The 24,489-nt window shown below is 42.7% G+C and overlaps 1 protein-coding gene across 1 annotated transcript in view; it reads left to right on the forward strand.

The window, feature by feature from the left end:
• The window catches only part of asmt (acetylserotonin O-methyltransferase), a 37,872-nt gene extending 14,850 nt beyond the window's left edge, over positions 1 to 23,022 (forward strand). Inside the window, exons 4-8 of the mRNA XM_063052962.1 lie at positions 2,250 to 2,318; positions 4,494 to 4,612; positions 10,879 to 11,019; positions 19,040 to 19,162; positions 22,811 to 23,022. Coding sequence (XP_062909032.1) covers positions 2,250 to 2,318; positions 4,494 to 4,612; positions 10,879 to 11,019; positions 19,040 to 19,162; positions 22,811 to 23,022 — 664 coding nt within the window. The remainder of the gene's footprint in view (positions 1 to 2,249; positions 2,319 to 4,493; positions 4,613 to 10,878; positions 11,020 to 19,039; positions 19,163 to 22,810) is intronic.
• The last annotated feature ends 1,467 nt before the right edge of the window (positions 23,023 to 24,489 follow it).

Genomic DNA, 24,489 nt, shown 5'->3' on the forward strand with positions numbered 1-24,489 from the left:
TATGATGGAAGAAGGAAACCCCTTTCTTTGAAGGAGGACATCTCTGATATCCTGCAAAGGAAAGCCTCATCTGGGGAACAAATACAGCAGAGATGAAGGAACTGAGAAAAAGGACAGGCGACAGGGTGAGAAGCAGTATAGTCAAGGTAGCCATGGGAAACGGTAGGTTTATAAATGATGGATGCTGCCTGACCTGCTGAGTTCCTCCAGTATTTTGTGTCTGTTCAAGATGACACTGGTGAAACAGCAATGACTTACTGGCAGCAAACAAAACTACTAGCTTCTCAATTAATTGTTAATTGCTTACTTTCTATGGCACAATTTGTTCTTTTTTTTTGCACATTGGGTATTTGACGATCATTTTCTTTAATGGGTTCAATTGGGTTTCTTTGTTTTGTGGCTGCCCGTAAGGAGACAAATCTCAAGGTTGTACATAGTATACATACTTTGATAATAAATACGCTTTCAGCTTTGAAGTTTGAATTATAAATATGCAACCTGAGATGCACATAATACTCAAGAGTGGTCTCACTCTGTAGTGAATGCAGATTATACAGGAGCTTTCTAAAGGCTGAGTGCACACCAATATTGATATGGAAAATTCTGCAAGTGCTATGGGGTAGGATCGAGGTGACAATGATTGGACAGTTTGTTCAAAAATCTGGCATGGACTCCATGGGGCAATATCCTCTTGTAGTAGATGATTCTACATAAGTACATCTAGCATGACAGAAAAAGAAGAACTTGGTTTTCCCCCAGAAACCTAAGAACCGCCTTAGTTCAAGTTTATTGTCATTTCAATAGACAATAGACAATAGACAATAGGTGAAGGAGTAGGCCATTCGGCCCTTTGAGCCAGCACCGCCATTCTCTGTGATCATGGCTGATCATCCACAATCAGCATCCAGTTCCTGCTTTATCCCCATAACCTTTGATTCCGCTATCTTTAAGAGCTCTATCCATCTCTTTCTTGAAAGCATCCAGAGACTTGGCCTCCACAGCCTTCTGGGGCAGAGCATTCCATATATCCACCACTCTCTGGGTGAAAAAGTTTTTCCTCAACTCCATTCTAAATGGCCTACCCCTTATTCTTAAACTGTGGCCTTTGGTTCTGGACTCACCCATCAGCAGGAACATGCTTCCTGCCTGCAGCATGTTCAATCCCTTAATAATCTTATATGTTTCAATAAGATCCCATCTCAGCCTTCTAAATTCCAGAGTATACAAGCCCAGTCGCTCCAATCTTTCGACATATGACAGTCCCGCCATCCCGGGAATTAACCTTGTGAACCTACGCTGCACTCCCTCAATAGCAAGAATGTCCGTCCTCAAATTTAGAGACCAAAACTGCACACAGTACTCCAGGTGTGGTCTCACCAGGGCCCTGTACAGCTGCAGAAGGACCTCTTTGCTCTTATACTCAGTTCCCCTTGTTATGAAGGCCAGCATGCCATTAGCTTTCTTCACTGCCTGCTGTATTTGCATGCTTGCTTTCAGTGACTGATGTGCAAGAGCATCTAGATCTTGTTGTACTTCCCCTTTTCCTAACTTGACTCCATTTAGATAATAATCTGCCTTCCTGTTCTTACCACCAAAGTGGATAACCTCACATTTATCCACATTAAACTGCATCTGCCATGCATCTGCCCACTCACCCAGCCTGTCCAAGTCACCCTGCATTCTCATAACATCCTCCTCACATTTCACACTGCCACCCAGCTTTGTGTCATTGGCAAATTTGCTAATATTACTTTTAATTCCCTCATCTAAATCATTAATATATATTGTAAACAGCTGCGGTCCCAGCACTGAACCCTGCGGTACTGTACCACCAAAGGAAACAATGTCCCTCCAAACCAAGGTGCACAATGCAGTACATACAGCTCTCACACAATGCAAAATAATACTACCACTAGTAAATTAACAAATAATAAGGTGCATTTATAACATGAGTTAAAAAGTAACAGTATACTGGCGCTTCATACGTGGTGAGACCTGGTTGGTGGCAGGGAGTTCAGTAGTCTCACAGTATGGGGGAGAAGAAGCTGTTTCCCATTTTAACAGTCCTTGTCTGAATGCTATTGTAACTCCTGCCTGATGAAGATTACTGGAGCGATGGGAGGGATCATTGATAATGCCAAGGGCCCTGCATTCACAATACTCCTGGTAAATATCTTGGATATGAATGCTTATTACAGGTATTGATCCATCGTTTCAGCGAGAACTGATCTTTCAATATTCTACTTCAGGGAAGGGAAAAGCCAATATAAACGAGCATTTGGAATCTCTTCAACTGAAATCTTTGAGGCTCTCTACAGGTATGTGCTAGTCTCTCTACACTGCTGTGATACTCTTTGCATTCCTTGACAAATGAATATCAAAACAGTTTCCAGAAAATTGATAGAGTATTTCATCATCTTAATGTGAGACTGACATACAATGTTCCACTTATTGTGTTCATTCATCTAATAGGTACACAAACAAAGTGCTCCAGTAGATAGCTTTCAGTGGTAGACTGATAACCTGCACAGAGAAACTGTTTTTCCTCAGAAAGTAGTGCATGTGTGGAATTCTCTACCCTGAGACGCATAGAGGTCACCTCATTAAATACACCCAGTGGTCACTTTATTAGCTATATCCTGCCCCTAATGAAGTAGCAACTAGGTGTATGTTCGTGGTCTTCTGCTGCTGCAGCCCATCCATTTCAACCTTCAATGTGTTGTGCATTCAGAGATGCGCTTCTGCACACCGGCATTGTAACGTGTGGTTATTTGAGTTACTGTTGCCTTCCTGTCAGCTTAAACCAGTCTGCCCATTCTCCTCTCAATGTCTCTCATTAACAAGGCATTTTTATCCACAGAATTGACACACTGGATTTTTTTTTTGTTTTAGCACCACTCTCTGTAAACTCTAGAGACTGTTGTGTGTGAAAATCCCAGATCATCAGCAGTTTCTGAGATCCTGAAACCACCCTGTCTGGCACCAACAATTATTCCACGGTCAAAGTCACTTTGATCACATTTCTTCCCCATTCTGATGTTTGGTCTGAACAACAACTGCACCTCTTGACCACTTTTATGTATTGAGTTGCTGTCACATGATTGCCTATTTAGATATTTTCATATCTAGGTGTACAGGTGTACCTAATAATGTGGCCATTGAGTGTATATTTAAGTCATAGTTAGGTAGATTTTTGCATAGCAGGGGAATTAAGGGTTCTGGAGCTGAGTCTACAGGCAGATCAGCCATGATCTTACTTAAAGGCAAAGCAGGTTCACTGGGCCAGATGGCCGACTCTTGCTTGTATTCCTTATGTTCTTATGAGGGAACTTGATTGGCAATTGAGGAGGAATCTTGGTAAGTCAAATGACCTTTCGTGTGCTCTAAGAATTTTATGGTTCTGAGGGAGCCTTAAAAAGAAAGCTCTGCAGTTCATTCTTTTCTTGGACAGTTCTGTCTGTTATTCAGCTGTTAGACATCAAGTTTAAATTAGGTATTGGTGTATTATTATCGCATGTACAGTGGCAAGGGAAGCTCTGCAGACATTGGAGAGATTCCAGAGGAGGTTCACAAAAATTACTCCAGGAATGAAAGGGTTTGAGGAGTGTTCGATGGGTCTGAGCCTGTACTCACTGGAGATTAGAAGAATGAGGAGGAACCTCATCGATTATTGAAAGAGTGGATAGATAGAGTGGATGTTTGTTATAGTGGAGAGAAGTCTAGGACCAGAGGACACAACCTCAGGACAGAGGGACATCCCTTTAGAACAGAGATGAGGAGGAATTTCTTTATCCAGAGGTTAGTGAATCTGTGGAATTCATTGCCACAGATGGCAATGGAGAGCAAGGCATCAGCCATATTTAAAATAGAGGTTGGTAGGTCCTTGATTAGTAATGTTGTCAAAGGTTACAGGGAGAAGGCAGAAAAATGGGGTTGAGAGGAATAATAAATCGGCCATGATGGAATGGTGGAACAGGCACAATGGTCCAAGTGGCCTAATTCTGCTCCTATATCTTATGGACAATTCTCCTGTCTGGTAATTAGCTGTTAGCCTTTAAGTTTAAATGGGGTATTGGTATTGGGTTATCATTGTCACATGTACTAAGATACAATGATAATTAGAAGATACAGTGCTACTTACAGGTACCAAAAAATTTGGTAGTACAACTTGCCTTGGATACTGGTCATACAGATCAAATCATTATACCGTGCACTGAGATAAAACAAATTAAAACAATAACAATGCAGAATAAAGTGTAAAAGCCACAGAGAAAGGGCTTGTGTGGCCTAACAATAAAGTGCAAGATCGTAACAGCATAGGCTGTGAGGTGATGAGTCCATCTTATCATACAAGAAGCCCATTGAAGTGTCTGGTAACAGCAGGATAGAAGCTGTTGTTCATTAAAATTATAATTAAAATAGTACGAAATAGCTTGCGAGTAGTATTAGCATTCTTAAAGCAACTCCAGTAAATTAATTCAATGATGCAACAGGTCTGAAGAGGAGACGCTGAAGTTTATGCAGCTGATGAACTCAACCTGGAACATTTGTGGGAAGGATGTGGTAACTGCATTTGATCTTTCAGCTTTTACCAGCATTTTTGATCTTGGAGGTAAGTGACTGAATATTGCCAAGTATTCTTTTCTGAAAATGTTTGCTGAAAGAAATTGTTCAGAGAAATGCAGCTTCTGAGTTCAAAAGCTACAAGGTAATGTTCCTCTATATTAGACCACACTTGGAGTATTGTGTTCAGTTCTGGTCGCCTCATTATAGGAGGATGTAGAAGCTTTAGAGAGGATGAAGAGGATATTTACTAGGATGCTGCCTGAATTAGAGCGCGTAGCTCAGATTGGGCAAGCTAGGCCTTTTCTCTTTGGAATGAAGGAGGATGAGAGGTGACTTGATAGAGATGCACAAGATGATAAGAGGCACAGATGAAGCAGATAGTCAGAGATATTTTCCCAGGGTGGAAATAGCTAATACCAGGGAGCACAGTTTTTGGGTGTTGGTGCAATGTACAGGGGGTATGTCAGAGGTAAATTTATTACACAGAGAGTAGTGGGTGCCTTGAACACCCTGCCAAGGATGTTGGTGGAGGCAGACACATTAAGGACATTTAAGAAACTCTTAGATAGGCACGTAGGTGATAGAAAAATGTAGGGCTCTATGGGAGGGAAGGGTTAGATTGATCTTAAAGTTGGTTAAAATGTCAGCACAACATTGTGGGCTGAAGGGTCTGTACTATGTGTAAGTGCTCTATGTTCTATATAAATGTTATTTTGCACCTGGTTACTGGACCCATGTCCTTCCTACCTGTGGGTTAGTTTGCTTCCCAACCTTCTGCATGGCCAGGTACATCTCCGTTTCGTCACGTCTTTGATTAATATTTTTGATAAAGTTTAACAGTACAACTGGCTCTTTGAAGATTTCATCCAAGTGCTCAGTAATCTACGTTGAAAACTGTTCTAGCAAAGTGTGACTTTTAATTTTTTTTATCGTGCTATTCAACTATCAGAATGATAAAGTAACAGAGCATGGAAATAGGCCCTTCGGCCCGACTTGCCCATGCTGACCAAGACTCACATCAAAGGTTGTCCCGTTTGCCTATGTTTGTCCCTTTAATTTACTGCCCGTTACGCTGCTGTCATTTAGGGCAGCAGTGGAAGTCCTCCATCTCTTCCCGTGCATATTGTTGCACACAAGTATGGAAGGATTCTCCATTGCTGTTTCTGTAGTAATTTTTTCTTTGATCTGTCAGGGTTGTCAGCCCTGAGTTGAATCCCCAAACCCAGAGGTTCAGTGAACCACTTATTCTGGCCTCTACCTTTTGAACTTTTTGGGATGGGTGATCCTACCAAGAGCCAAAGCACAAGGCCCTGACTCCAGCCAACATAGCTCTCAGGGTCGTTGAGGCCCGCAATCCTCCAAACCCTATGGCAAGGCTGTGGTCCTCTTGGAGGTATGTTTGTCCCACATCACTCTAAACTTCACCTATCTATGAACCTGTCCAAGTACATTTTAAATGTTGTTTATGTACCTGCCTCAACCACTTCCTCTGGCTGCTCACTCCATACACGGACCACTCTCTGAGTTAAAACTTACCCCTCCGACTCCTATTAGATTTGTCCCATCTCTCTTTAAGCCTTTGCTATCTGGTTCTTGATTGCCCAACCCTGAGAACAAGATTGTGTGCATTCACTTAATTTATCCCCCCATGATTTTCAACACCTCTATAAGGTCACCCCCCCCCCAGTGAAATGCTTCAGTGAAGAAAGACCCAACCTACTCAACCTCTCTCCATAACTCACAGACCTGGTGACATCCTTATAAATCTCCTCTGCACACTTTTCAACTTCTCTCCTGACATCTTGCATTCTTTCAAGGTCTCTATGCTCCTCCATCAATGCTTGGGAAAAGAAACCCGCAGATGCTGGAAACCAAAACAGACACAGACAGTGCTGGAGATATTCAGTTCAGACAGGATCCATTGAGAGAGAAACAAAAAGTTAGGATTTCAGATGACATGCTGAGTATCTCCAGCACTTTGCTTTCAATAAAGGCTTCTTAAACCTCAGTTTTCCAATATCCTCTCACTCCACCTCATTAGCAATTACAGTGGATTCTAGTTAATTGGGACACATTGGAATCAGCATATTTTGGCCCAATTAAACTGCTGCCCCAATTAGCTGAAGTTTCATGGAAATAGTTAAAAAATATAAAAAAAGACAATCCAAGTAAAAAACAATGTACTTAAATGAAATGCAGGAGAAATTAGAATACAACCAATAGTACCACAGTAATATAAATCTGTGTATTAGTTCCTAATAGTTATAAATGGAGGAATTCATCCAGTGTATGCAATGAATATAGTCAGCACAGACACCTTATACAGATAATGATCTGCCTTCAGACAATGCTATCAATGATTGTATCCTCTAAATCTTCATTTTCATTGTAACATTCAAGAAGATTGTCAATACCTTAAATTTTTTGTAGCTCCTAACTTGAAGCAGTGAAATTGTTTCATCAGCACATCTGGCCATGTCTGGCATCTCTAAGCCTGAAAGCTTGAAATTGCAGTCAGCAAAATGGTTCTGAATTGTCTTACTGCTTATTTCTCACCAACTATCAATGACAAATATCCCTGCTTTTTGAACACAAATGCATGCAAATGACACTATTTAAAAACTTCTTGCTTTAAGTACAGTGTGGCATCTGATGGCCACACAAATGCACATGACTGCCACTAATTAAAATCTGTTTGTTAACTGTCTCCTGCCCCAATGAAGTGATATCGTGCATCATATAAACGAAGGGAATCCCAGCAATTTAACTGATTAGTTTTTGTTCTTTAAGAGTTGTCCCAAATAAGAAACTGTCCCGATAAACTGGTGGGCCACCAGAATCCGCTGTACTTCAGTGTCTTAGGAACTTCTTTTCTGAATTTTTCCAACTCACCACCTTATCTTGAGACACATAAGAGCTATGACTCTGATGAAGCCTCTGCTAATGCCTCTTTGCATGAGTCAAAGCTAAATTTTATCTGACATTCTTCCCTTGAAGCACCCCGGAACATTCCATTGTTCAGGGTGCTGTTGGTGTGTTTGGACCTCACTGCTTTTGATATACCGAAGACTGACAGGTTAATATTTATCAAGGAGTTAGGTTGGAGATAACATTACACCATCCTCAGTTTGGGAGCTTTTGTCCACCTTCAAAATGGAAAACGTTCGCACTAAGGCAAAAAGAATCACTTGCGTTAAGTTTGGCTATTTGATCACAGAACATGAATGGTAAAGACCATTAATTTTCCTTCTCTAAATTCCTCTTTGCCTTTTCATGGAGTCATACAACATGGAAACAACCCCTTATAAACCACTAGGTCCTTGCTGGCTATCACATACCCATTTACACTAATTCTGCACTGATTCAATTTTATTTATTTATTGACATATAGTGCAGAATAGGCCCTTCCAGCTGCAGAGCCCAGCGATTTCCCCCAATTTTAGTTCGATCCTAATCTCAGGACAATTTACAATTAATAATTAACCTACCAACCGGTACGTCTTTGGACTGTGGGAGGAAACCAGAGCACCCAGGCGAAACCCATGCTATCATGGGGAGAACGTATATACTCCTTACAGGCAGCAGTGGGAAATGAACCAGGTCACCCGTACTGTAAAATGTTGTGCTAACCACTACGCTAACGTGACAGCCAGGATAATACACACAAAATGCTGGACTAACTCTGTGGGTCAGCCAACATCTATGGAAAGGAATAAAGAGTTGATGTTTTGGGCCGAGATACTTAATCAAAATTCCGGTCAGCTCCCCCAAGTCCTATGCTGCACTCCAGTAATTTTAAAGATGAGCTTTAATCGCAACACATACATCAAAACTTTGAAACAAACAGTGAATGTGTCATTTGTGTCACAGTTCGATGATGTGCTGGGGACAGCTGGCAACATAACATGCCCACAATTTACTAATCTGTACTTCTTTGGAATGTGGGAGGAAACTGCACCCAGAGGAAACCCAGACAGTCACAGGGGAAACTCTTTCCAGATAATGAAAGGAATTAAACCCCAAATGGTGTTGTAAAGCTACACTATAGTGTAACTGCTACACTACGGTGCTGCAGATAGGTCAGTTAGTCTGGCTTTGGGATAGAGGCATAGAGTCATGAAGTCAGAGAACACTACAGCACATAACCAGGCCATTTGGCCCATCTAGTCCATGCCAAATCGTTACCTTGCCCAGTCCAATGATCTGCACTTGGCCCATAGCCCTCCATGCTCCTGCCATCCATGTCCTTAATCCAAACTTCTCTTAAATGTTGCAAGTGAATCTACATCCACTGCTTCCGCTGGCAGCTTGTTCCACACTCGCACCAGCCTCTGAGTGAAGAGTCAGAGGAAACCGGAGCATTAATACTTTTATGCAGAAACTACACACAGACACACACACACACACACACACACACACACACACACACACACACGACCAGACTTGAACCCGGGTTCCTTGATGTAAGAGACAAAACTTCTAACAGCTGTTGTAACATGCTACTGTGAGTTTATAGGACAGTTCAGAAATCAAGAATCTAGAATCTATGTGTGGGCTCGTGGCCAAGTGGTTAAGGCATTGGACTAGCTACCTGAAGGTCGTGAGTTCGAGTCCCAGCCGAGGGAACGTGTTGTGTCCTTGAGCAAGGCACTTAATCACACATTGCTCTGCGACGACACTGGTGCCAAGCTGTATGGGTCCCAATGCCCTTCCCTTGGACAACATTGGTGTCGTGGAGAAGGGAGACTTGCAGCATGGGCAACTGCCAGTCTTCCATACAACCTTGCCCAGGCCTGCGCCTTGGAGAGTGAAGACTTTACAGGTGCAGATCCATGGTCTCGCAAGACTAACAGATGCCTTTACTTACTTACTTTACATATAGATCATGCAAAAACAGTGGATCTAGTTAGCAATAATCTAATAATTCCATGATCATGATTGCTGATGTTAAATTTTTATTCTGGTTTACACTCCATGGCCACTTAATTAGTCAGCTGTTGTATCTAATAAAATAGCCACTGGGTACATGTTCTGAGGCTGGAGCTCATCCACTTCAAGGTTCAATGTGTTGTGCGTTGACAGATGCTCTTGAATGGGGTTGAGAAAGATAATAAATGAGCCATGATGGAATGACAGAGCAGACTCGACGGGCTGAGTGGCCTAATTCTGCTCCTACAGTATATTTTATGGTCTTGTGGTCTCTCCTGCACACCACTGTTGCAACACGTGGTTATATGAGTTACCGGTTCCTTCCTGTCAGCTTGAACCAGTCTGGCCATTCTCCTCCAGCCTCTTTTTCCACTGAGGCAAGGGGAGAAAAAAACCAGAGGACGTGGCTTAAGGGTGAGGGGGGAAAAGTTTAAAGGGAACATTAGGGGGGGCTTCTTCACACAGAGAGTGGTGGGAGTATGGAATGAGCTGCCAGTTGAGGTGGTAAATGCAGGTTCTTTTTTAACATTTAAGAATAAATTGGACAGATACATGGATGGGAGGTGTATGGAGGGATATGGTCTGTGTGCAGGTCAGTGGGACTAGGCAGAAAATGGTTCGGCACAGCCAAGAAGGGCCAAAGGGCCTGTTTCTGTGCTGTAGTTTTTCTATGGTTTCTATGGTTTTCTAAATAACAAGGCATTGTTATTACAACCAGAAATTAAACAGAACAATATTAGCTAGGAGTTTACTTACACCTTTTTGATTTTACAAGTGGCCGATGCATTTAGAAAGCTGGGATTAGCAAAGAACTATGGCGCCCACTGGCCTATCTGTCACATACCAACAATCATTTCACAGTCAAAGTCACTCAGATCACATTTCTTCCCTATTCTGATGTTTGGTCTGAACAACAACTGAACCTCTTAACCATGTTTGTATACTTTTATGTATTGAGTTGCTGCCATATGATTGGCTGATTAAATATTTGCATTAATGAGCAGGTATACAGGTGTACATAATAAAGTGGCCGCTGAGTGGAGAGGATTAAAGAGCTGATGTTTTAGGCTGAGATATCATTATGAAAGGTCTTGGCCCAAAACTTTGCCTCTTTATTCTTCTCTATAGGTGCTACCTGACCTGCCGAGTTTCTCCAGCATTTTATGTGAGTTACTCTGTGTTTCCAGCATTTGCAGAATCTCTTGTGTTTTATTTTTATGTGGAACGTTATCTTGTTGGTCTAATTTTAATTTCTCATCAGTATTGTAGTAACAAAGCTATCCTTTAAATAGTTTTGTTCACATCGTTACTTTGTTAGTCCCAGAGGCATGGTGACTAATTACAACTATACTGAAAAGTATATTTTGTTCCTTTATTTTAAAGGGTGCACTGGTGCGTTGGCAAAGGAATGCATCTCCACATACCCACAGGCAAAAGTTACTATCTACGACCTTCCAAAAGTCTTGGAAATGGCAGGGAAACACTTTGTGTCCCAAGAGGAAAAACAGATTCTATTCCATGAAGGTAAATAGAATTACACGAATGACTGGGTGACAAAAGGACTTCATAATCATTGGACTTCAGACTCACTGAGATGCACAGTGCAGAAATAAACCCAGCCAGCCCTTGCTGACCAAGGTTCTTAACTGGTAGTCCCATTTGCATGTTTCTCCCCCGTATTCCTTTAAGCCATTCCTATCCATCTACCATTCCAAATATCTTTTAAATATAAAAACAAGATGTAATATTGATGCTTTATAAAGCAGTGGTGGGGTCTCGACTGGAGTATTGTGAGCAGTTTTGGGCCTTTTGTCTAAGAAAGGATGTGCTGACACTGGAGATGATTCAAAGGAGGTTTCCAAAAATGATTCTGGGTTTGAATGGCTTATCACATGAAGAGCATTTGATGACTATGGGCCTGTATTCACCGGAATTCAGAAGAATGAAGGGTGACCGCATTGAGGCCTATTGAATGTTGAAAGGCCTCAATAGAGAGGACGTGGAGAGAATGTTTCCTGTAGTGGGGCATTCTATGACCAGAGGACATTGTCTCAAGATAGAGGGGCGTCTTGATGGAATGGAGATGAGGAGGAATTTCTTTAGCCAGAGAGTGAATCTGTGGAATTCATTGCCACAGGCATCTGTGGAGGCTAGGTCTTTATGTATACTTAAGGCAGAGGTTGACAGATTCTTGATTAGTCAGGGCATGAAGTGATACAGGGTGAAGGCAGGTGATTGGACTGAGAGGGAAAATGGATCAGCCATGATGAAATGGCAGGGCAGACTTGATGGGCCAAATGGCATAATTCTGCTCCTACACCTTATGGTCTTAAATGTTGTTAATGTACCTGCCTCTAACATGTACCTGCTCTTTTCATATATGGACCACACGCTGGGTGAAAAAGTTCCACTTCAGTGTCCTATTAAATCTCTCCCCCTCTCACCCCCAAGCCTATGCCCTCTTGTTCTTGATTTCCCAATCATGGGAAAAGTCCATGTGCATTTATGCTATCTATCCCCCTCATGATTTTTGCACCTAATTAAGATCATCCCTCATTCTCCTAAACACTAATGAATGTTCTAGTTTGCTCAACCTCTCTCTATAATTCAATCCATTTAATTTGCAGGAACAGGCCTTCAAACCATCACATCCGTGCCAATTATCTATTACGCGTCTCTACTAAACCCATTTGGGGTGGCTGGGTGGAGGTACGTCTCCACCAATAGAGGTGTAAGGCGCTCCTTCCTTCCGCTAACCTGTAGATCACCCTTAGCAAGGTACAGCACCTGCTTAGAACTACACCCCTCCCCCCCCACCCCCCACGTGAAGCCACAGGAGCAGGTAGTGGTTGGTTGAATGAGCAGCTGGTACATATCACAAGTCCTGGCTATGTGACCACTGACGCCAGGCAGACAATCTCTGAAGAGTATTGATAATGGCTGGGGACACAGCCCAGAAGAGCCAGCGACAAGCCACTTCTGTAGGAAAGTTTTGCGAAAAACAATCGTGGTCACGGAAAGCCTATGATTGCCCACGTCATACGATATGGTGCATAACGGGCAAGTGAACTAATCCTATTTAACAACATTGGTCCATTGTCTTCTTTGCCTTGGCGATTCAATTGCTCATCTAAATAGTTCTTAAATAAGGTATGACTCTCTGTCTGTCTTCCTCCACCACATCCTCAGTCAGTGAGTTCCAGATTTCTAAAATTCTCTGGTCAAAAATGTTCTTTCTCTGATTCTCTCTGTATCTCTGACTACTTACCTGATTTTAGATATCTGTTATTGTAAGAGCCAAAGTCAAAATAAATTTATTGTTAAAGTATGTGTATGTTCCTATATATTACCTTGAGATGCCAGTTGATGTTCATGGATGATTGTGGCTGGTTTTCTCCCAGTTTGGTTGACATAATATTTGCTGCAGTCCCCACTTTGGATCTTGTAGACCAAACAAGAAGGTTGACAACACATAACCAAGAAGTGACCAAACAGATTGTCCTTCCATACAGTTGAAATATTTCGGAAATGATAGCCAGACTGCTCAAAAAAAAAGGCTGAGAACATGAGTTGTAAATAGTCATTGAAAATGAGTCTGTAGGCTATGGAATTAGTTCAGTGTTGTGTTGAGTGGAATTATCAACGCTGGTTCAGGAGCCTGATGGTTGTAGGATAAAAACTGTTCCTGAATTGGATGGTGTCATCACTAAGGCTGCTGTAGTTCCTGCCTGATGGCAGTACTGAGAGGACAGCATAGCCTGGATGGTGGGTGCCTCTGATGGACGCTGCTTTCCTGTGGCAGTGCTCCATGTAAATGTATTAAATGGTGGGGAAGGTTATGCTATGACAGACTGGCTGTGTCTGCCACTTCCTGCAGCCTTTTCTGTTCCTGAACTTTCTGGCTGTGATGCAACTCTCCACTATACATCTATAAAAGTTTGTCAAAGTTTCTAGTGACATGCAGAATCAACACAATCCTATAAGAAGGTAGAAGTGCTATTGTGCCTTCTTTGTGATGACACTAATGTTCAGTTTCCAACTATTTATTCTATCTTTCTCCTCGTACTTTTGTAGAACTCTATTAAGACTCACCAGCCTCCTCCACTCTAAATCATACAAACCCAGTCTATAACTGAGACACTCCATCCCACACAACGTCCTCTCCAGTGCAGTCACATTCCTACTGCAGTACAGTAATGGAATGGTATGCATCCCACTGTGGCTGATGTCACACATGACAATGATCGCAAATTAATTTCATCATAGTCATCAATCACTGTCACTTAATCTACAGCGCTACTAGGCATGAGCTGAAAAAAAAATACCGGTAAGAGAAGGCTTTGGAAAGCTTAGATCTTAAATCCTGTTCCCCTCAAGCACTCCACTCATCAAATATCTTGTATCCTACATGGGACACAAAAATGCTATTTTGGTGATTACTTAATAAATTAATTAAGACTTGCAGCCTAAGCTCAAGTTGTGAACTGCAGTACCAAGATATACACATCTCTGGAAAGTATGTTCTTAAAACATTCTTTATTCATTAAGAAGTGAATGCAACCTAGAACTTATCTCTTGTGTCAGATTTTGGAAGAGGAGGAGAAGATGGCGGCCACTCCGGTGAATGATATCTGTAATCTGTCAGTTAGGGTGCCGTGCACAATCCTGATTTGATGGCAACAGATGTGAGAGGACGGAGGAACATCTGGAGAAACTTCTGAAATGCCTTTTTTGCTGCCGCTGTTACTGTGTGATCCAGAATCTCCGGAGGGGAAGGCCCCGAATCCTCGGCTTTGCTCGTTGCTTGGCGGCTGGGACGGGGTCAAAACGCTCGGCAGAGATGGTGCTCAGTGTTGAAAAGCTGGTCGGAGGCTCGAAGGTTTCGGACGGACTCAGAGTCGGCTGTGGTCGAGTGCTTCCAATGCATTGACAGTTGTCGGTGCCTGGAGGTTTATGGCAGAGAGAGTTTCTCCCTTCTGCTGCCTGCTATCGGGGACTATCGGGAGTCGATCGGAACTTTGAGACTTTTTTTTACCGTTCTCATGGTCTGCTGTTTGTCAAATTATGGTATTGCTTTGCACTGCTGTAACTTTTATAGGCATCTGTTAGTCTCATGAGACCATGGATTTGCACCTTGGAAGGTTTCCAGGGCGCAGGCCTGGGCAAGGTTGTATGGAAGACTAGCAGCTGCCCATGCTGCAAGTCTCTCCTCTCCACGCCACTGATGTTGTCCAAGGGAAGGGCATTAGGACCCATACAGCTTGGCACCGGTGTTGCTGCAGAGCAATGTGTGGTAAAGTGCCTTGCTCAAGGACACACACGCTGCCTCAGCCAAGGCTCGAACTAGCGACCTTTGAATCACTAGACGAAGGCCTTAACCACTTGGCCACGCGCCAACACTAGATGCTGTAATGCTGTAACTATATGTTATAATTATGTGGTCTTGTCAGTGTTAGTCTTTGGTTTGTCTTTTTTTTGTGATATCTCTCTGGAGGAACATTGTATCATTTCTTAATGCATGCATGCATTTCTAAATGACAATAAACGAGGACTGAGTGTCCTCATAATCTAATCTAATAGGGAAGGGAGAGAGGAGAAAGACAGAAAGACTGGAAATTATGTTAAGGAAGATTTGAGATTGAGTGTAAAAGTTCAGAGGTCCTGCTGCAGTCACTCAGAATGTTGGTGAGGCTAGATTTGGGCTTGCACATTGATAGTTGGGAGGAAGGAAAGGGGCTTATTTTGTTGTTGTTTTGCTTGCTGTTCTGTTTGGTTGTGTTCTGTGTTGTTCTGCTGAGCATTGTGGGCATGCTATGTTGGCGCCAGAATGTGTGGTGACACTCTCAGGCTACCCCCAGCACATCCTTCAGCATATCTCTGTATGTTTCCATGTACGTGCAATAAATAAATTTGAATCTTAGAGTCATAGAAAAGTACAGCACAGATACAGGCCCTTTGGCCATCTTCTCCATGTTTAAGCTGCCTACTCCCATCGACCTGCACCAGGACCATTGCCCTCTATACCCCTACCATCCATGTACCTATCCAAACTTCTCTTAAACATTGAAATCGAGCTTGCATGTATCATGTGCACTGGCAGCTCATTCCACACTCTCACCACCCTCTGAGTGAAGAAGTTTTCCCTCATGTTCCTGTTAAACTTTTCACCTTTCACCCTTAACCCATGACCTGTAGTTGTAGTCCCACCCAGCACAACCCAATCTTGAATTTTGACTTGGAGTACTGTGTTCAGTTTTGGTCACGCTGCTACAGAAAAGATGTTATTAAACTGGAAAGAGTGCAGAAAAAAATCATAAATCAGTAAATTTCTTTATTATTGTCACACAAACTAAGGTACAGTGAGAAACTTTGTTTTGCATGCCATCCACGCAGATCATTATGATAGCGTATTGAGGTCACATTGTCTTGAGACACTGGAGTTATTGGGAGAAGTTCAACAGGTTAGGCCTTTATCGCTTGGGTGGGAGGGAGAAGATCTAATCGGAACTTGAAGAGACCCTTTTTCTTCAAAGGGAGGCAGGTATGTGGAATGAGCTACCAGAGGAAGTGATTGAAGCAGGTACAATAACAACTTTTAAAGGACATTTGGACAGGGATAAATGATTGAGAAAGGTGTGAAGGTTCTGAGCCAAATACTGGCAATGGGACTAGCTTTCATGGGGCAACAACTAGCCGAAGGACCTGGTTCCATGCTGCACAACTCTATAACCCTGTAACACCTGATTCCAGCATCTCAACATTCTGTCGTTTTAACTTACATCAGACCACAATATCTTATCAAAAGCTATTTCAACAACTCTCTCAACTCCGCTTCTCAACCGTCTTATTGCAAACTTGCCCCATTTCTAATTCAAACTATGACCAAAGATCAGAGTAAATTTATTATCAATGTTTGTATACAGTTTGTCACCACATCACATTTTCTTGCAGGCATCCACAGTATAACAAAGAAATGCAATAGGCTCAGGGGAAAATCTACACACAAAGACTGAGAAACAACCAGCGTGCAAAAGAAAGCAAACTCTGCAAATGCTAAATAAATAATACTGAGAAAAGTATTATTCTCAGTAGCCAAGTGGTTAAGGCGTTCGTCTAGTGATTTGAAGGTTGCTAGTTCGAGCCTTGGCTGAGGCAGCGTGTTGTGTCCTTGAGCAAGGCACTTTACCACACATTGCTCTGCGATGACACCGGTGCCAAGCTGTATGGGTCCTAATGCCCTTCCCTTGGACAACATCGGTGGCGTGGAGAGGGGAGACTTGCAACATGGGCAACTGCCGGTCTTCCATACAACCTTGCCCAGGCCTGCGCCCTGGAAACTTTCCAAAGCACAAATCTATGGTCTCACGAGACTAATGGATGCCTGTTACTGAGAACATGAGCTGTAGAGTTCAAGAAAGTGAGTTCAAGAAGGTGCTGGAATCAGTTTTGTGTTGAGGTGAGTGAAATTACCCACGCTGTTCAGGAGCCTGACGGTTGATGTTATGATAATGAACACTTAGTTTCATTTGCTTCCTGACCCCAATGGTACCAAATCGCTTCAGTTAACTATACCTTGTGCTGGTAATAATGGATGAGTATAGTTGTTGATAGTCTGAGTGAGTATAACCTGACGCATCTTTCCAATGGAATCAAGATGAGTTCTATTGTCATGTGCACAAGTACAGTGAGGTATAGGTACAATGCTTACAGCTGCATCACAGGCATGATGGGAAATCTCAGTGGGACCTATTGAATATTGAAGGGCCTAGATAGAGTAGACATGGAGAAGGTGTTTCCAATAGTAGGGGAGTCTAGTACCAGAGGGCACTGCCTCAGAATAGAAGGATATCCCTTTAGAACAGAGATGTGGAGGAATTTATTTAGCCACAGCTAAATAAGTTCATTGCCACAGCTGTGGTGGCCAAGTCATTGGGTATATTTAAAGTAGAGGTTGATAGGTTCTTGATTAGTAAGGGAGTCAAAAGGTACGGGGAGAAAGGGACAATAAATCAGCCACAATGGGATAGTAGAGCAGGCTCAGTGGGGTGAATAGCCTAATTCTGCTCCTTTGATTTATGATTGTACACTATGTAGATTCAGACAACAGCACACAGAACTTTCTCTAAGTTATGCACAAATTGTACGAGACAGTGAGAAGTGGAAGAAAGAGCAAGAATGAAAAACAAGGCATTAGTGCAAAAGAAAAACACCATCAGAGACAAGTTTCTAACACTCCTTCTCCTCACTGTTACTCTGTAAACCATTGAAGGAAAATTCAAGATTGTTGTCATTCGTCAGTACACAAGCAATAAGGAGAATGAAATATCTTTTACACTAAATTTGACTTGGCATATAAAATAAACACAATAAACATAAAGAACACAATAAATATAAATACATGAGATCATCTTCTATACATATAAATAATATATAGATGTATGTTAGCATAGCATCAGTTTCATGGTGCAATAGGTGATGGGAATTTCCTTGGTGGTCCTATGATATCTCACTGATAAATGAATGGGAGTCCTGTTTGGTAGTGGAAGAGGCCTTTTAATTGATGTCGCTCCCACCAGAGAGTTAGCTCTAGGAGAAATACAAAACATGAAAATAGAGTTAATTAAGAGTCAAGCTGCTCTATGTTGGAGATGGCTGGAGTATTACCACTAGACCCTTCCTAGTGCAAATCCCAACTAACTTATCACGTCTCCTACATCTCACCATCTCCCATCACCCTGTTAACATGTAATCTGATAGGATAATCAAAAATGAAAAGAGAAAAAATAGCATTTTATGAAGGTTGACTCTACAGCATATAAATAGGCCCTTTCCAGTCTGTGCTGAGCCATTATTTGGCCTACTCCCATCAACCTGCACCTGGACTATAGCCCTCCATACCCTTCCCAACCATGTACATATCTACACTTCTCTTAAATGTTGAAATTGGCCCCACATCCGCCACTTTGCTGGCAAATTGTTCCACACTCTCACCATCCTCTGTTTCCACCCCCGCCCCCGGTTGCCCTTAAATATTCCACATTTCATCTTTAACCTATAACCTCTAGTTCTAAATCCACCCAACCTCTGTGGAAAAGACCTGCTTGCATTTAGCCTATCTATACCCCTCATAATTCTGTATACCTCTATCGAACCTCCCTTCACTCTCCTACACTCTAGGGAACTAAGTCCCATCTTACTCAACCTTTCTCTATAACTCAGGGCTTCAAGTCTTGGCGATATCCTTGCAAATTTTCTCTGTGCTTTCATTTTTATTGATATATTACCCGTGACCAGAACAGCACACAATTAAGGAAGCAATTAAGGAGTATTAAAGAAGAAAATGCTCTGAGAAATTCTGCTATGGTGGACAAGCCAAATCAGTAGATCGCATGGACTAAGTTACCTTATTGGAATCAAATGCTCCAAATGTTAGCACCTTCAGAAAAGAAGCACAATCTACTGTGGAAGGTTTAAATTTTTCATTTTAATGGTTAAAATGACAGCAGATTGCTAACTTAATGCCACTCTGTCTCTCCAAATACAGGAGACTTCTTCAAAGACCCCATACCTGAAACAGACCTTTATATTTTGGCTAGAATACTTCATGACTGGACTCAAGATAAATGCCTGGAACTGCTCACCAAAGTCAACAAAGCCTGCAAACCAGGTAGATATTCCCAGAATAAAGGGCTGTATATTTTGCTCGAATCCAGAAGAAATTAAGGTCAGAAGATATCATCATCATCGCGTCATGTCACATGACGTAGGCAATCACGGTCTCGTGACCATGATTGTTCTTGGCAATTTTTTCTACAGAAATGATTTGCCATTGCCTTCTTCCAGGCAGTGTCTTTACAAGACACTGAGTGCGGGTCGGTGGGACTAGGTGAGAGTAAGAGTTCGGCACGGACCAGAAGGGCCGAGATGGCCAGTTTCCATGCTGTAATTGTTATATGGTTATATGGTTAAGTCAAGTGACCACGGCTATTACCAATAGTCCAGAGATTGTCTGCCAGATGTCAGTCGTTGCACAACCAGGACTTGTGATAAGCCCCAGCTGCCCATGTGACCATCTGCCACCTGTTCCCATGGTTTCAAGTGGTCCTCATAGGGGGAGCCCAGCAGGTGCTACACCTTACCCAAGGGTGACCTGCAGGCTAGTGGATGGATGGAGCACCTTGCATCTTCTTTGGTAGAGATGTATCTCCACACCGCCACTCAAGACATAGGAGCAGAATTAAGCCTTTCAGCCCATAAAGTCTGCTCTGCCATTCCATCATGGTTGACTTAGTATCCCTCTCAACCCCATTACCCTGCCTTCTCTCCTTAACCTTTGACAGCCTTATTAATTAAGTGCCAAACAGCCTCCACCTTGATATACCCAGTGACTGGGCCTCCACACCTCTGTAGCCATGAATTCCACAGGCTCACCACTCTCTAGTTAAAGAAATTCCTCCTCACCTCTGTTCTAAAGGGACATGATTAATTCTGAGGATGTGCCATCTGTCCTAGAAACATCCTCTTTACACCTAGAAAACATAAAACACAAAAGGTGCTGGAGGAACTCAGCAGGTCAAGCTGTATGTCCGGTGAGAAATGGGCTGTAGTCATTTCAGGTTGAGACCGGAAAAAGTGGGAGATAAAAATGTGGATGGTAGGGGAGTAGCGAGAGCTAGAAGGTGATGGGCGAATCCAGGTGAGGAGAGGTGTGATAGACAGATGAGGGCAGTAATGACATCAGAGCTGGGAGGTGATAGATAGCAAGTGGCACCAGGTTGTAGATGATGGGATATGTTAGGGGAAGGTGGTAGAGCAGCGATTCAGCAGAAAAAAGTGGGGAGGGGAACTGGTGGGAGGCGTGTGTGAGTAATGGACAGATAGAGAGGGATGGGGGAGGAAGGGGAAAAAGATTATTTAATGGGGGACAGATGGATCAGGATGAGAGATAAAGGAAGACAACAGGCTGAAAGGGATAGAACAATTACTAGAAGTTTGACTCCATTGTGTCTCCGTGGAGCCAAAGAGAATTAGTTGCATAATTCATTGGAAGATAATTAAGCAGGATCCCAGGGGAATGAGGGTAAAGATAGGGTGATATTAAATGACTGAACAAACAGCCTTGAGCCAGGGCTGATGATCCAGGGACATGGGTTCAAGTCGGTAGATGGGAAAATTAATTTCAGTTAATTAAATATTGGGATTGACAAATTCAGCTGCTTCTACTGGTGCAATTAAGGGGAGGGTCAATGCTTCTGCTGCTGCTTGTGAATGGGAAGAGTGGAGGAGGGCTTTGGGGTTCTAATGTTTCTATCATTCAGTCTATGGGGTTTCTTGTTTCGTGGATGCCTGTGAAGAGTAAGGATTTCAGGTTGTGTACTGTATATATTCTCTGATATTAAATTGGACTATTTCGGCCATTTGTAGGAAGGAAAGAGAGTGGTACAGTGTTGCAGCGGGTGTTGCTGCTTTGTCATATCTCCAGGAATCCAGGTTCAATCCCGGCCATTGGTCTGTCTGTGTGGAATTTGCCCATCCTCTCTACAGCTCTCTCCCCCACCCAGGTGCTCTGGTTTCCTCCCACATCCTATCAATGTGCTTGAAGATTAGTTTGTCCTACTCCCATCAGGGAAAAGGCTACATATCATCCACATCCGGTCTAGCAGACTCGAAAGCAGTTACTTTCTCCAAACAGTGAGGCTGATCAACACCTCCACCCTCTATCTCAACCCTCCACAACTTTATCATTTCCTATCAGTCACTCTATGTACAGATTATCCTGTGCCTAGTGTCAATTTATGGACATATAATCAATCAATGCATAAAGCTGTCTTATGTATTTATATTTATTGTGTTTTTTATTATTGTGTTCTTTATCTTATTGGATTGGATCTGGAATAACAATTAATTCATTCTCCCTTACACCAGTGTACTAGAAAGGACATTAAACAATCTTGAATTTTGACTTTTGGGTTAGTTACTTCTTAGTGTGAACATCTAAAGGACCAAATGGGATGTGGAGACTTTAGAAAAGGTACAGATGAGGTTTACCGGGATGCTGCCTGGATTAAGGACTATGAGATTTAAAGTGAGATTGGACAAGCACTGAGTGTTTTCTCGAGAGGAGTTTCCAACCAATTTTATGTCATGGAGCCTGACCATTAACCGAGTGGTCCGTGGAGCGCAGGCTGGGAATGCCTGCAAGTCGGAGTCTGAGGAGAGACCGGGTAGAAGATCATAAATTTATTAGTGGCACAGATAAGGGAGATAGTAAAAGTTCTCTTTCCAAGTGTAGAAATATCAAATAATAGAGTACCTGTATTTAAACCGAGAGAGGAAAGGTTTAAAGGAGATGTGAGGGTCAAGGTTTTTTACACAGAGTGGTAGGTGCCTGGAATGTGCTGTCAAAGGTCGTGGTGGAGGCAGATATGGTAGGTGCATTTAAGAGGCAGTCAGACACACAAGTATGTAGAAAATGAAAGGATATGGATCACGTACAGATAAAAGAGATCCAGTTTTATTTTGGTGTCCTGTCCGGCACAGGCATCTTGGCAGTTGAGTGGCCTGTTTCTGTGCTGTACTAATCTATGTTCTATGGGATTGTTGCACATGTGAGAGGGGATCATTTGAAAGAGAGATGGAATAGAACTGATGGGATTATTCTGCTGGGAAGTAGGAGAGGGTACAATGGGCTGAATGGCCTCCTTCAATGTAATGATAATTGACTTTGGTGACCATAAAACTACTAGGTTTTCAGAAAGGGACAAGTCTAGTTCACAATGAATTTGAGCATGGGAAATTCTTTATCAATGTGACATTGATAAGCATTGTGAAATGACACAGTATGCCACTGGGGGAGGAATTAAGGATGGACATTAAGTCATAAAGTCATAGATCACTATTGCAACAGGCCCTTCATCCCATCTAGTCTGTACTGAACTGTTATTCTGCTTCATCCCATCGACTTGCACCTGGACCATAGTCCTCCATAACCTTTTCTTCCATGTACTTGACAAACTCCTCTTACATATTGCATTGAATATTAACTGCATCCATTTCCGCTGGCAACTCGCACTACCCTCTGAGTGAAGAAGTTTACCCTCAGGTTCCCCTTAAATATTTCACATTTTACCCTTAATCTATGGCCTCCAGTTCTAATCTCACTCAATCTCAGTGTAAAAAGCCTGCTTGCATTGACCCTATCTAGAGTTGGAGGCTATGTCACGGTTTTATAACTTTATGTTGGCCTTACTTGTGTTACTTGCTTCCTGCTATAAAAAGAAAGCTTATCTCCCCCACACTTTCCTGCTTTGATTAGGTAGCGGAGTGCTGGTGATTGAAGCCTTATTGAACGAGGATCGGAGTGGTCCCATCACCACTCAGCTGTACTCCCTCAACATGCTGGTACAGACGGAGGGCAAGGAACGAACGGCCTCAGAATATGTCGGCCTTCTGGAGTCTGCCGGATTCAAGGATGTGCAAGTCCGAAGAACAGGGAAAATTTATGATGCCATCCTGGGAAGAAAGTAAACTGTTATGTCTACTTGTCGCCCTTTCGAGACATGTTTGTTGAAAAGGGTCATTCTGAAGGACCAGTCATATCTATGGAGATGCCCACCGACAAAGTGTACACTGAAAATAAAATTCTTCTTCATGCTTACCACCTAATATGGCTGATATGAGGGGGCATAATTTTAAGGTGATAGGAGGGAAGTATTATACCATAAGGCCATAATATTTAGGAGCAGAAGTAGGCCATTCAGCCCATCGAGTCTGCTGCACCATTCAGTCATGGGCTGATCCACTTCATCCAGTCATCCCCACTCTCCTGTTTTCAACCCATGCGCTGGCTAATCACGTATAGGGAGGGATATCAGAGATAAGTTCTTTACACAGAGTGGGTATGTGGAAAGACCTGCTGGGGTGATGGTAGAAGCAGATACGTTAGGAGCATTTAAGAGATTCTCAGAGAGGGTCATGGATGACAGAAAAATAGAGGGCTATGTGAGAGAGAATTGATAAATTGGTCCTTGGGAGTAGGTTTAATAGGTTTGCACAACATCGTCGTCCGATGGCCTGTAGTGTTTTATGTTCTCTGGTGGTTGTCTATCGTGTCTAACGATGACAGGACCTGTTTGGGAGTTTTTAAAGTGGAAAAACCATTGCACCGGGGCAGTTTCACTCTCTCGACCTCAGAAGTGTGGGTCCACTGGTATGAACGAACATCACCAACTGGGGACTTCCTTAGGTTGCAGTGAATGACCATGACATCTTCTGCCCTTCCCTCTGCAAGGAACATTGCAGAACTGCCTTCCTAGCCATGGGGCCTCACTGGAGGTCTCATCCACTGGTCCACCAGAGCTGACTTCACCTGCTGGGACAGGTATGTCCCTACCTCACCAGGGTGTGAGGCTGCCAGCTACCCTCACCTGGTTCACAGCACCTGTCAAAGCGGTGTACCACGGTGTGGCCACTGTCGTATGCAAACAGCTGCTTGGAGCCACAGGTGAGAGCTGGGGAGCAGAAGGTGAGTGAGCTGCCCCAGAACGGACATGCCAAATCCCTTCACCAGACTTGCTATCCCTGTGTGCACCCCATATATGTTCTAACATACTAATCATAATTTTGCTGTAATAATTTCTTCCATAGATCTACTGGAGATCCATCAGCTCTTTATGAAACTTGGAGTCACAGAATGACGGAAGTATACAGCATGGAAACAGGCTCTTCTGCTCACTCATCCATTTTGACCTTTTTTTAATAGCATTTTCCTTTATTTGGCCCATATACCTCTATTCCTTTCTTATCCATGTACCTTATCAAATGCTTTTTAAACATTATTATTTGATCTGCCTCTACCATTCCTTCAACAGCTTGTTCCAAATACTCAACATGAGCTTGCTCCTCAGATCTCCTTTAAATTTTCCCCTTTCACTTTCATAAGACCATGAAACATAGGAGCAGAATTAGGCCATTTGGCCCATCAAGTCTGCTGCA

Source organism: Mobula hypostoma, chromosome 7 (genome assembly GCF_963921235.1).
Source record: "Mobula hypostoma chromosome 7, sMobHyp1.1, whole genome shotgun sequence".
NCBI classification, from domain to species: domain Eukaryota; kingdom Metazoa; phylum Chordata; class Chondrichthyes; order Myliobatiformes; family Myliobatidae; genus Mobula; species Mobula hypostoma.